Source organism: Carcharodon carcharias, chromosome 4 (assembly GCF_017639515.1).
Source record: "Carcharodon carcharias isolate sCarCar2 chromosome 4, sCarCar2.pri, whole genome shotgun sequence".
Classification (NCBI taxonomy): Eukaryota; Metazoa; Chordata; class Chondrichthyes; order Lamniformes; family Lamnidae; genus Carcharodon; species Carcharodon carcharias.
In genome coordinates, this window is record NC_054470.1 from 49,384,171 (window position 1) to 49,398,715 (window position 14,545).

Consider the following 14,545-nt stretch of genomic DNA (forward strand, 5'->3'; position numbering starts at 1 on the left):
TAATAACAGCATTAATTTGACACCCCACCACTGCACCGCATAGGCTAGTCTTGTGACCAAACTTTAAAAGCCAATTTGTGTATTTAGAGTTAAAATAATAATTTATAAAATATAACATATACTGTAGTGGCTGATGTTTCTTTTGCCTTTTTTTCAGAACTAAGGCAGACCTGGATCAGGAAGCTCTGGTCTCTGGAAATCTGGTTACAGAGGCTAATCTAATTATTTTAGATACACTGGAAATAATTATACAGGTAACATTAGTATAACGACAATGACTTCTTCCATTACACTTGTTTATATTGAAGAAATATCAATTAATGACTTGCACTATTTGCTTTCTTTCTGAATAATAGGCATTTTTTCATTCATGCCTTAATGCCTCATACTTGGATATGTTTATCACTAGGGTTGTTGTAGTTATTGTTTAGTGTTGGTGCTGCACTAACAAACTGAGTGCACTGGTGCCAAAACAGTACGTGTGTATATATGATTGGAATGGCCCAGAATTGGCTGTTTGTCAAAAGAGAGGCTTTACTTGGTATAATTTATCACCAGCTACAGTATACTCATTCAGTATGCAGCTGTCTTTTCATAGATGTTTTTGGGGAAGGCGGTAGAGAAAGATAGTTAGTCAGAGAATCTCTTTCCCACTTCTTAGCTACGATGCAGTATTGTTGGAGAATTAGCAATAAGCTTTTGACATGTCCTTTCATCTGAGAGATAGGGTCTGTTAAGGAAGACTGATAAAGGTGGAAATAATTTTTATATGAAGGGCTGATGGTAAAAACAGAAATATTTCTAATCTGACTTCTGCGCACATTGTTCATATTTTGAAATTTATGAATGGTGTAGCAGTTAAAGGGAGAATCACTAGCTCCGATGCACGAGGGGAGAAATTTGAATTGCGGCTGTCTGATTTGCACCTGTAAACCAATTGATTTGAACTGTTTGAGGCTTTCACCAAATATTAATTACACCTGCTTTATTCTATGCTGCATGAGAGCTATGACTAAGCTTGATCCACCAACTTTTATAGAATTGATCTAATCAGTTTAACCACTTTATATTACATTTGTTAGTTAAGATAGCAGGCTTAATAGTAAAGAGCTTTTCTCTTACTGGTTTTCTCCCCGCTCCCTCCCTCAAAGTTGTTGATCCCTTGCCGGGGTACTGCTTCATGGTCGTCAGTCACTTTCTAATGAAGGTGGACCCATGTGATCAATCTTATAATTATTCATGTTCCGCTTCAGTGGTGAGTGTTGGCAAGTTATTCTTAACTGAATCCCCAAATTTGCACACTTCTAACACATTTTCTATGTTTCTAGGACACTAGATAGCAATCAAGAATGATTGTAACCTTTTTGAAAGGAGTTAGAGAGAAACATACTTTTCTCTATCTGTTTCTCTTTTTTATATAGTGAGTATTGAATATATCGTTGAGGAACCATGATCAGGAAATTACTGTTGGACTCGTTACTTTTTCTGACATTGAAAGATCTCATTACTCATGTACTATTGGAATATTCAACAATTGTTCACATTACAGGATAAAATGTTGTGTGTGGTGACCCATGGATTAAATAATCTAAATGCCTTCAAAGATCTTTATTCTTTCCTTATTGTAGGCAATTTCGATGTCTGATTGTAAGGACAATGTCTTAGGAAGTGTTCTCAGGGTCCTGCTTCATAGCCTGGGCTGCAATCAGAGCTCCTGCTACCTGACACATTGCTTCAGCACACTGAGAGCCCTCATGGCCAAGGTAAAACCAATAACTTTGTGTTTTAACTTTAAGGACAGTGCACAGAATAGGAGCTGGATAATGAAATCATTTGGAATAATTTAAGATTTGCTGACTGTTTTTATGATTTGGCACACTGCTCTTTCACCTCTGGTTTCTAGGTTCAAATCCAACCAACATTTAAGTTTTCTTTGGAGTAATTTGGGCAATTCCAAACTATTTTCCATTGGGCACAGGGTAGACAGCACAAAACTGGCCTAATTCAACGCCAGTTGCCAATTCCACTCAGGCCTGGATTTTGGCTCATGAGGTGAGCGTGCAGAGTCAGGAAATTTCCTGGCTTGCTGCACCCATCTCAGGAAAAAGTGGCGCGAGTAATGGGATCTTCATTCTAGGGAGGCACCCGGAAACAGCCCCGAGGCAGCCACAGGGGCTGCCATGTGCCAAGGCACTGTCCCTGAAAAAAGGCCTAATTTATCAGTGAAACATTGGGGATAATGCAGAAACATACCGAAGAAAGCATTTCTACCTGAAATATTGCCCTGAAGCACTGTTATCTAGAGTGTTGGTCAGGCACTAATCTCTTTATGGCTTGTTTTTCCAGCTTAAATAAAATTGGTCAGTGTTGTGATATAAAGCACTGCATATTCTTAAAATGCTCACAATAGGACACTGCATATAGAAGGCCCCAGACTTCAGCAGCTGATATTCTGAAGCAATTACACCTGATGTCCAAAAGCTCTTTAGATATATTAAACTGCTTAATCAGCCCTATCTTGCATTTCTTGAATAATAAGAATTATTAGACTCTTGAATGACAGTCAATACAGCACTATGACGAAACACACTGATTGGATATTTTAGGCCTATTTCATTTGAATCAACATCTGTGAAGTGGCTTGGGGCCTTTTTTTACTTTCAAGGCAATACATAATTTCAAGTTGTTGTTGTTGATTGAAATTCTGACACTTCCATGTTCTTGTTTTCTTGTTTCACTAGTATGCAGACGTGCTGTTTGAGGAGGAGGCAGAGCAGTGTTCTGACATGTGCCAGAGAGTCTTAGACCACTGCAGCAGCAGCATGGACAGCACCCGTACCCAAGCCTGTGCCACACTCTACCTCATCATGAGACACAGCTTTAGCACAATCAGCGTAAGGCTTCTTATTTTTATTCAGAAAGTATGGTAACGGCTGTAGAGTTGGCCATAAGCAACAACAAATCACACCCAGGCTCGGGAAAACCATATCGTTCTTCTGTGTAGAAAGCATCGCCAATAAATAATGATGGTCAGTGCCATGGGATAAACATTCGTATTGCTTTTAGAATTACTTCTTGAGGCAGTAGCAGCACTACATTTATCGCATAGTGCTGGCAGCAATGCAAGGCTATTGGCAGCAGGTAAATGCAACATTATGGCTCATTCTTCTTCACACACCTCTCACTAACACAATAGGCATAAATTGTGGTGAGATGGCTCTGATTTGTATCCACACTGTAATTCCTGCCACCAACCGGAAAGGCAGCAGGAAACAGTTGCACATGCACGCTTGGCCCACGCAACAGCCGCTGGCGCATACACAAACTGTTCCTGAAGCCTCTCTGGTCAGCTGCAGGAATTTAGATTGTCATAGATTTCACTGTAGTACATATAAAAAAAATGCCAGCAATAATTCATCCCACTTCCCAATCTGTGATGTGATCTCAAAAACAATGTGATTTTATGTGAGTGCTGCCTCCTTAAGATACATCCAGTGTATAAGGATTTTGTGCAGGAGGTTACTGCACAACTTGGGTAGCTCATTTGGTAGATAATGGGACTTTTAACTACAGGGTCATTGTTTTGAGTTCCACGTTGGGTGATGATTTTTTTCTTAAATATTTTAGTCAAAATAGTTTTTTATTGACCACCTCGGGGGAGGCGGTGGTGTAGTGATATCGTCACTGGAGTAGTAATGGTGGAATTTGAATTCAATAAAAATCTGGAATTAAAAATCTTATGATGGCCATGAAACCATTGTCGATTGTCATAAAAATCCATCTGGTTCACTAATGCCCTTTAGGGAATAAATTCTGCCGTCCTTATCTGGTCTGGCCTACATGTGAATCCAGACCCACAGCAATGTGGTTGACTCTTAACTGCCCTCTGAAATGACCCAGCAAGTCACTCAGTTGTATAAACCACTAGGAAGTCTACAAGGAATGAAACTGCATGGGCCACTTGGCATCGATTTAGGCGCTGGAAATAACAATGGCGAACTCAGCCCTGTCAACCCTGCAAAGTTCTCCATGTTTATATCTGGGGGCTTATGCCAAAATTGGAAGAGCTGTCCCACAGACTGGTCAAGCAACAGCCTAACATAGTCATACTCATGGTATCATACCTTACAATGTCCTAGATACCCGCCAGCAGGACATATCCAGCAGAGGTGGCGGCACAGTGTTATACAGTTGGGAGGGAGTTGCCCTGAGAGTCCTCAACATTGATTCCAGACCCCATGAAGTCTCATGGCATCAGAGCAAACATGGTCAAGGAAACCTCCTGCTGATTACCATGTATAGCACCCCCCCCCCCCCCCCACCAACCAACCAACCACACTCAACTGATGAACCAGTGCTCCTCCATGTTGAACACCACTTGGAGGAAGCACAGAGGGCAAGAGCACAGAATACATTCTGGGTGAGGGAACTTCAATGTCCATCACTAAGAGTAGTTCAGTAGCACAACAACTGACTGAGCTGGATGAATCCTAAAGGACACAGCTGCTTGACTGGGTCTGCAGCAGGTGGTGATGGAACCAACAAGTGGGAAAAACATACTTGACCTCACCAACCTGCCTGCCGCAGATGCATCTGTCCATGACAGCATCAGTAGGAGCACCACTGCACAGTCATCGTTGAGAGGAAGTCCCGCTTTCACATTGAGGATACCCTCCATCATGTTGTGTGACACTACCACCGTGCTAAATGGGATAGACTTTGAACAGATCTAGCAACTCAAGACTGGGCATCCATAAGATGCTGTGGGCCATCAACAGCAGCAAAATTATACTCAAACACAATCTGTAACCTCATGGCCTGGCATATCCCCAACTCTACCATTACCACCAAGCCAGAGGGACAACCCTGGCTCAATGAAGAGTGAAGGAGGGCATGCCAGGAGCAGCACCAGGCATATCTAAAAATGAGGTGTCAACTTGGTAAAGCTACAACTCAGGACTACTTGTGTACCAAACATTGTAACCAGCATACGATAGACAATGCTAAGTGATTCCACAACCAACGGATCTAAGCTCTGCAGTCCTGCCACATCCAGTTGTGAATGGTTGTGGACAATTAAACAGCTCACTGGAGGAGGAAGGTCCACAAATATCCCCATCCTCAATGATGAGAGAACCCAGCACATCAGTGCAAGAGACGAGGCTGAAGCAGTTGCAATAATCTTCAGCCAGAAGTGCCAAGTGGATGATCCATCTTGGCTCCATTCCGAGGTCCCCAACATCACAGAAGCCACAAAAGCCAGTCTTCGGCTAAATAAATTCATTCCATGTGATATCAAGAAATGGCTGAAGGCACTGGATACAGCAAAGGCTATGGGCCCTGACAATATTCCAGCAATAGTACTGAAGACTTGTGCTCCAGAACTTTCCGCACCCCTAGCCAAGCTGTTCCAGGACAACTACAACACTGGCATCTTACCTGCCAATGTGGAAAATTGCTCAGCTATAGCCTGCACACAAAAAGCAGGACAAATCCAATCCGGCCAATTACCGCTCCATCATTCTACTCTCAATCATCAATAAAGTGATGGAAGGGATCATCAAAGTGCTATCAAGAAGCACTTGCTTAGCAATAACCTGCTCACTGATGCTCAGTTTGGGTTCCACTAGGGTCTCTCAGCTCCTGACCTCATTACAGCCTTGATTCAAACCTGGACAAAAGAGCTGAACACCAGAGGTGAGGTAAGAGTGACTGCCCTTGACATCAAGGCAGCATTTCACTGAGCATGGTATCAAGGAGCCCTAGCAAAACTGGAGTCAATGGGAATCAAAGAGGAAAACACTCCGCTGGTTGGAGTGATACCTAGCACAAAGGAAGATGATTGTGGTTGTTGGATGTCAATTATTTAAGTTCCAGGACATCACTACAGAAATTCCTCAGGGTAGTGTCCTAATCCCAACCATATTCAGCTGCTTCATCAATGACCTTCCTTCCATCATAAAGTCAGAAGTGGGGATGTTTGCTGATGATGGTACAATGTTCAGCGCCATTCATGATTCCTCAGATACTGAAGCAGTCCATGTCCAAATGCAGCAAGACCTGGACAATATCCAGGCTTATGCTGACAAGTGGCAAATAACCTTCGCACCACAAAAATGCCAGGCAATGACCATCTCTAACCATCACCCCCTTGACATTCAATCACTGAATCCCCCACTATCAACATCCTGGGGGTTACCATTGACCAGAAACTGAACTGGACTAGCCATATAAATGTTGTGGTTTCAAGAGCAGGTCAGAAGCTAGGAATCCTGCAGCAAGTAACTCACCTCCTGACTCCCCAAAGTCTGTCCGCCACTTACAAGGCACAAGTCAGGAGTGTGATGGAATATTCTCCACTTGCCTGGATGAATACAACTCCAACAGCATTAAAGAAGCTTGAGACCATCCAGGACAAAGCAACCTGCTTGATTGGCACCCCATCCAGAAATATTCACTCCATCCATTGCCGACGCACAGTGGTAGCAGTGTGTACCATCTACAAGATGCACTGCAGGTACTTACCAAGGCTCCTTAGACAGCACCTTCCAAACCCATGACCACTACCATCAGGAAGGACAAGGGGAGCAGATGCTTGGGATCACCACCACCTGGATGTTCCCCTCCAAGCCATACGCCATCCTGTCTTGGAAATATACTGTTGTTCCTTCACTATCGCTGGGTCAAAATCCTGGAACCCCCTCCTTAACAACACTGTGGGTGTACCTACACCACATGGACTGCAGCGGTTCAAGAAGGCAGCTCACCACCACCTTCTCAAGGGCAAGGAGGGAAGGGCCATAAATGCTGGCAGCGCCAGCGATGCCAACATCCCATGAATGAATTTTAAAAACTCATTTTCCCTTAAGTGTCCTTAAACTGAATATTACAATTAATTCTCCACACTGGAAGTTGAGAATCTCAGTTCCTGAAAGTTCCTTATTATGTATTTTCATCATTTACTGAATCAACAGAAGCATGCTTTACAGAAGGAACAATTGATAAATGATACTTAGGTTAGATACAAGAACTTGCAATTGATTAAGGGCTGTACAAACCATAGAATGGGTAACTTGATCTTTATTGTCCGTCTGTGTCAAGCCAACTTGTTTGTTTTAATGCACACAGCTGGCACTCTGATATTGACACTGAGACTGTAACTGCACATGTACAGCAAGTGCTCCCCCTAGTGTTGCAGCACAAATAAACACAACCTGTCACAATTGGAACTCTGAAAGGAATTTCCATCCTGAACAATTTGTTCTGTGCACACTCATCCTTCCTCAAGGGCATGTGTTTACTGACACAAGTCCTTCCTGGGCATGTTACAGTAGAGGTGTCTTCAGAATTCACAAGGGAGGCTGTCACACGGGCATGACATCTCCTGGCTACCGAACTGGCAAGGTCTGCAACGGGTGCTGTATGCGGATCATCAGCAGCCATTTGTCACCCTATCATAATTTCATACAATCTAAACATAATAGCAAAATCAAGAGAAAATCCAGGTCAATACACATTTAAATCAATAATCTCAACTACCTCTCCCTGAAGTAATGAATTATACTGCTTGCACATTCTGTATTTTTCATGCCCATCACCAGAGTTAGAGTGGAAAATGAATATGTGCTCATGTTGCTTGAACTGATTTTGATGTTTTATGCTTTCAGAATTTTGCCAGAGTTAAGATGCAGGTCACCATGTCTTTGGCATCTCTGGTGGGTAAATCATCTGATTTTAATGAAGAATATTTGAGGCGATCGTTACGAACTGTTCTGGCTTATGCAGAGGAAGATGAAGATATGCAGCCAACAATGTTTCCAATTCAGGTAAGGTGACCTCACATTGAGTGCAGCACCCCTTTGCAACACTGAAATAATTACATTTTGTATATTTTGACAATGACAGTTCCATTGGCAGGTCTCCAGTACCTTTCCCAAGCTTTTATTGTTCATGTGTGAGGCTGGGTAATGAGCACTTATGGGCCATTCAACTATGGGAAGCAAATTGACCTGGTGTGGGAAGGGTGGAGGGTTATCACAATTGAGACCAATCCTGACTTCATCCCATATGCACAAGAGTACACTTTCCACTGGGATAAAGAAAAAGTACACGAGTACATTTATTTTACATTATGTCACTTGCAGCTCAGTTGGTAGTACTCTGACCTCTGAGTCACAAGATTATAGTTTTGAGTGACACTCCAGGACTTGAGCACAAAAATCAAGGCTGATACTCCAGTGCAGTAGTGAGGGAGTGCTGCACAGTTGGAAATGCAGCCTTTTGGATGATACCTGAAACTGAGTCAGCCCTTGTAGGTGGATAGAAAAGATCCTGTGTCACTATTTTGAAGAACAGCAGACCAGACATCCCTGGCCAAAATTATCCCTCAATCAATATCACAAAACAGATTATCTGGTCATTATCACATTGCTGTTTGCGGGAGCTTGCTGTGTGCAAATTGGCTGTCCACATTACAATAGTAATTATACTTCAAAAGTATTTAATGAACTGTAAAGCACTTTAGGACATCCTGTGGTCGTGAAAGGCACTATTTAAATGCAAGTCTTTCTATTTACATTATAGTCCCTTTACAAAGCAGGTCAAACCACGTTCCCCTTACTGGGGACAAATCCCACCTATCCTCCAGAGACAGCAGCATTTACTGAATTTTCCAGCATATTAGGACGAGCAGGCACCTTGGTGACATACTTTAATCCATATGTTAATTAAGGGGACCACCAATCTCATGCATGAATTTTGACAGAATCAGAGCAGGAGCAGGGATCCCAAACAGGCATGAGCTACCCTAATGGCAGTTTCTCAGCCCCAATGTATTTTTATTAAATGTCATCCCCCAAAAGTAACGAATGTAATCAAATTCCTGCGGTGCCACAATACAGAATCAGAAATCCAAAGTGGTTTCACAAAACATCAAGCAGGGAATAAGACTTCCTATTCCCCTTCAAATTATCAATATTTAGCAAATTTATAAAGTAAGTATCTATACCATGTAGACCAGGAAGTAACCCAGTTTGATTCCTGGTTTGTGCTGCGTTGATCGCAGCCGGGGATTGACAACAGCACACCAAGTCAAAAAGGGGAAAATCAGACACAATTCTTGTTCCTGATCACCAGCCTTAGTGCAAATGTCTGAGCATGGATATCAGGTGAGGACTGAATTGGGTTCAACTGTGATGTCCCTTCAAGTTTAATAGTTTGTCGTATGTTTGCCATAGTGCTGGGGGATACCAGTGGAACCAAATGTAGCAAAGAGTCAATGGGCGGAATCATCCCAGATTTGCACAAAATGCAGTAGTGGGCGGGAAATGAAGTTGTTTTACCCACTGGCCACAATGGCGGGCATTTTCATGCCATATCATCCCATTCCCACCTCATTATTTATGAAGTCACAGGAAACACACCATCTCGCTGGCCTCCAATTTGCCCACCACACCATTACCTCACCGCTTCCACACGCAGGGCACCATATTTAAACTGCAGCTATGCGCACACTTCTCGATGCTTGCAGTCTTGGACTGCTCCGGTGGAGACATGGCCCCAAAAACCAAGAAGAGGGCAGCCCCCCAATTCAGTGAATCATCCCTGGGACACCTCCTGGACACTATAGAGGCCTGCCGCGATGTCCTCTACCCCCACTCTGGCCACAGGAGGCCCATCAGTCTCACCACTCTGGCTTGGGAGGCAGTGGCAGAGGTGGTCAATGCCAATGTTGCACACAAGAGATCAGCCATCCAGTGCAGAAAATGGATGAAAGATCTCATTCCTGCCGCCAGGGTAAGGCAGCCATCATATCACTCTAAACTCACACAGTCACAAGGCTATCACATATTCATTGGCATCTCACTCACTGCCAGCTCATGGGACATCACCACTTTCTCTCTCACACACCCTCACATCTGCATCTGGTCTCATCTGCTCTGAGGACTGCCTCCTCAGCATCTTGAGGCTACTTCCACAGATCCACATGTGCCCCTACACACATCCTTGGACACACCCCCCCCCGCCCCCCCCCCCCCCCAAGTGTGTAGGGATCTGCCTGTGAACACCCCTAAAAGTGACGTGGTGCTGTCTGCGAAACCTGGCATCAATGACCGCGAGTGCTGCCCGAAGCAAGGTAGGCAAACAAACCTCGAAGTCCCGAGTGAAGTACAGCTCGTCAAGTGTATAGTTGTGAAACACTGCACACCACCATACCCAGATGTTCCAGCGTGGGGGGTACGATTCCGGCGAGTGGGGCTTATGATGAAATGCTAAAGTATTGAAATTATGTTCCTAACATGTGGCAGTGGGAAACATTGCCCGCCATTGACGGATGGAGCAGACAGTTGCAAACTGGTTAGACAACAGCGTGAAATTGATTATTGACCTTCTTGCCATTTTGTTCCCACCCCCCGCCCACCATGACACACAGCGCCAACAGGGCCGGAAAATTCTGGCGAATGACTTCAGCCAAGGAGAAAATTCATGAGAAGATTCTTTTCAAAGAATTGGATTCCAAGATTGTATAAAATGTGATTAATAAATCCCATGTAAATAACATGAAATTAATTTGATGACCCTTTGCATGACAGTATATACCAATCACTGCAGGTAAAGAATTGCCTGTCCTTTTAATTGCTTCCAGGTGGAGGAACTACTGCTTAACCTCAACAGTATCTTGTCTGACACAGTAAAAATGAGGGAGTTCCAAAAGGATCCTGAGATGCTCATGGACCTGATGTACAGGTATACAAACGCACACAAAAATACAATCACATCATCATCTTTTCCAAGTGTCCCATCACTACTACACTTTCTCTTTAGGCAGATTAGTGAAGGCCAGCAACTGATCCCCAGTTATCACCACTGCTGATTCTGGGATATGTGTTGCTGTGCTGGTGCTTGAATGAGACTCATGCAAGATTCTGTGTATTACTGCCTCTCCCCAAGCTATTGGCAGGCTGCTGTACAAAGTTTACATTGTCAGAGAAGGGATAAATATAAAAATGTTACTACTCTGACACATCTTCAATCAGAACTTGTATTGCACAATAATGTGGATGATGTTTTTGTGCTTGTATATTTGTCTGTGAGAGACTTGGAGAGAAGTGGACTAGAAAAGTAGAGCAGGATGGTACTCTATTGGAGCATAGAGGAAATCTGAAAATTCACCTTTTCCATATGTCTCCAGGGTCTTGTGTGTCACAAATCTGTGATGGTCTGCCAAGGGAGCTAGGGGTCTGTGAGTTGTTGGTTTTATTCATTTGGGATCTTGAAATTTGTGCCATCACAAAAAGAAAACTATTCTTGAAATATAAGTTGCCAAGAGCATGCGCAGAGTAACAAACACGTGCCCAACTGAAGGTCGAACTCTGTGTCAGGAAGTGATGTTGCATTTTTACAGATACGTTTGCTAGTGATTTTGTATGTGAAACCCTTGAAATATTTGAGTATGACAAGGTTATCAATTGTATGTTGCATCTTGAATGTGTACCTTGCTGAAGTATGGATATACGTGAGATGCAATGAAGAGCTGTAATGTGGGCATGTCATAGGTGAGAGTAAATGTGGGCAACATTTTATGGTGCAACGTTAGGACTGGGAAAGGATACTTGTGGTTCTGTTACTTTGCCACATTTCTTAAAATGTCCAATGCTCTCCAGCATCTGCTCCCAAGTTCTGTAAGTAAATAACCTAGTGAGGCCACCTTATTCTGCCAGGCATGATGGACTGCTAAGGGGGAGGTCTAGCATCCAAACAGGACAACTCTCCTCACACCCTCATTACCAACCATCAAACAGGAGGCTGGGTGCTACAGTATTCTGTCACTTGTCAAGAGGTTCCATCTCATATCTCCACATTGGGTCTCCTTTCATTTCATTTATGTCTGGTATCTTCTCTCCCACTCATCCTTCAACCTTGGCAAAGTTTGTGTGCAAGGTACACATTTTGAACATTCATAAAGGCAGAAACAATATTTGTCCCTATGCATGGCTATTTATCTTTAAATGTCATTAGCCCTTTAATTTTGAGCTACTAGCCAGATTCTCCATATCCTCCATTAGGGTCCGCCAAAGCTGCACGGAGAGCTCTAGTTAACTATTCAAATAAGTTGACCCTGGGAAATTGCAAGCAGTCAAACTCCTGTCTAGCTTTATAAAAGTTAGCCATTCCCCATTCCATTTCTTCAAGGATCAGCCCATTATAGTATAGAATTTAGAGTTGGAAATACAAGAAATACAAAACCCCAAAACAAATTGGGAAGCTTTATGACTGAAATGAAATTGTTGATGCAAAAGTAAATAAATGTAAAACAGAAATATAAGCAGATAATGTGGGCATACAGGGGAGATTGAACAATATTTTGAATGAGAAAAGATTGATTAGATAGGTAGTTTGTAGCCTGTGCGCTCAGGATCTTCTGAAATTGTTGATGACTACTTTAGCTGCCTCATAATTTCCTGTTAGTATGATGTAGAAGTACCAGTTTTGGCTGAGACTTCCCCTTCACCAACTCTAAAGAGACAGCGGCTGGATTTTACAGCTCCCCGTAGGGCGGGAAGGAAAGTGGTTGAAGTGCCTTGTGTGCATCAGGGGAACCCCTCCCCAAGATGTGAACCCACCCACTGCCCCCTCCCACTTCCTGTCAGCCTGCCCTGCAAAACCCAGCCCCCCACCCTCCCTCTCACCCCTCCCCAGGCTCTCAGTTCCCTCCCCACCCTAAAAGCCTGGGACATGGTGTTCTGCAGCAGCCATCGCTCTCGTTTGTGCTCCTTCCTGCAGTCCCAGCAGCGCCCACTACTGAGATCTGGTGCTGCCGGGGCCACTAATCACATTGGCCGTCAGCTCTCGAAGGTAGAACTTCCTCCCGCTGATGGGGACGGAAGTCCCACTCTCAGCTTGTTGAGCCCACCCCCAGCATGTTTTGGCTGTGGGGCAGACTTCTTTCTGGTGTGTCAGCTGCTGGCTGCCTTTCCTTCCAGGTTAGGGCGAGCAGTTTGCGACCCCCACCAACCACGGTAAAATCCAGCCCAAGTTTGATAATCTTGGTTTAGACAGTGGGAGCATGTTTAATCTTAATATTTTAAAGGAAATAGATGAGCACATTGCATTTGCGCTAACTATAATCTTCCAAAGTTCTCTCAATTCAGAAGAGTAGGTAACGACTGAAGAATCTGATTTAATTTCTTGAAGAGCTAATGAAAGTGGTGGACAGGGAATGTCTAGGATGTTATATATACCAACCAACTTCCAGAAGGCATTTGATAAAGTCTCTCATAAGAGACCTTTTGCGAAATTGGAGCTCATAACACTGAAGGCAAATTATTGACCTGGTTAGGAAATTAGCTGAATGGCAGGACTCAGAGGGTGCAATTTTAATGCACTTAAAACCTTAGAGTTAAAATTGGGCCCTGAATGCAAAGATAATACGTACATACTCTAATTGCAGAATGTGACTAGTGGCATCCTGCAAGGGCCTGCGTTGGGACCTCATCTATTCATCTATCCACTAATGATTGAGATGACAGACTAGAAAGCCATAGGCAGAATCTTAAGGTTCCCCTGCCAGCGGGTTTGCAGGCATGGTGGGTGGGTGGGCCGTACAATTCCCCAGGCGGCCTTCCCGCTATCCTTCCATCTGTCCTGACCTGTCTGCAATTTTATGTGGGACAGGCAAGGCCTAGGGTAGCCTACCCACCCTTGCCCCAAATGAGGCCCTTAGGTCCCCAATGATTGGCTACTTAAGGGCCACTTCCTGACCCAGCCTCAATTTTGAGGATGACAGGAGAAGTTCAGTAGCAGAGGGAAGCCCAGCAGGTCACGCTACTCTAGCCTTGGGTGTGAAGGGCCTTCCTCAAAGGCTCCCTTTCCACATCAGGCATCCCCCCCCCCCCCCCCCCCCCCCCCCCCCCCCCCCCGCCCCCACAGGTCTGCCTAGCTACGTGTTTCTCCATCAAGTCACCCACCCCTGTCTCCCCACCCCCTCGGCCACTGCTACCACCGGTGCTGCTGGCAACACTCTGAGGCAGGATTTCCACCCAAGTGAGTGGCAGAAGTCCCATCTCCAGCCAATTAACATTCCTGAGCGTTAACTGGCTGTGGGGTCTCCTGTGATGATCCCCGCTGACTCTTCGGGTTGGGGGGCGGTCAGGGAAACCCTACCAACCAAAATATCCTGCCTCTCTTATCCAAACTTGTCAGTCACATAAAGATGGCTTTGTAAACAGTGTAGATGAAGGCATAAAATTACAGAGAGTTAATGAGCAGAACTGTGACAAATGGATTTCAATGTAGGCAGATGTGAAGACATCCACTTTGGGTCTCATAGAAACAGCAAAGTTCCATAGAGGCTTAGTGATCCAGAAAATGGATCATTCAAATGTCATGAAATAGAAAATAATCAAAAATGCTAATGGATGCTGGCTTTTCTATTTAGAGGAGAAGAATGTAGTGGGTAGAAATTGTCCTTCAGCTAGTCATAGACCACACCTGGAGTGCTGTGTGCAGTCCTGGGCACCACATCTTAGGAAAGATATACTGGCCT

At 44.1% G+C, this 14,545-nt stretch overlaps 1 protein-coding gene across 3 annotated transcripts in view; it reads left to right on the forward strand.

Annotated features, from left to right (window-relative positions):
* The window catches only part of dock8 (dedicator of cytokinesis 8), a 312,431-nt gene that overhangs the window by 269,928 nt on the left and 27,958 nt on the right, over positions 1 to 14,545 (forward strand). For all 3 annotated transcript variants that reach the window (XM_041186616.1, XM_041186617.1, XM_041186618.1), the window contains 5 exons: positions 158 to 254; positions 1,629 to 1,763; positions 2,742 to 2,894; positions 7,668 to 7,826; positions 10,646 to 10,746. In XM_041186616.1, the coding sequence (XP_041042550.1) occupies positions 158 to 254; positions 1,629 to 1,763; positions 2,742 to 2,894; positions 7,668 to 7,826; positions 10,646 to 10,746 (645 nt within the window). The remainder of the gene's footprint in view (positions 1 to 157; positions 255 to 1,628; positions 1,764 to 2,741; positions 2,895 to 7,667; positions 7,827 to 10,645; positions 10,747 to 14,545) is intronic.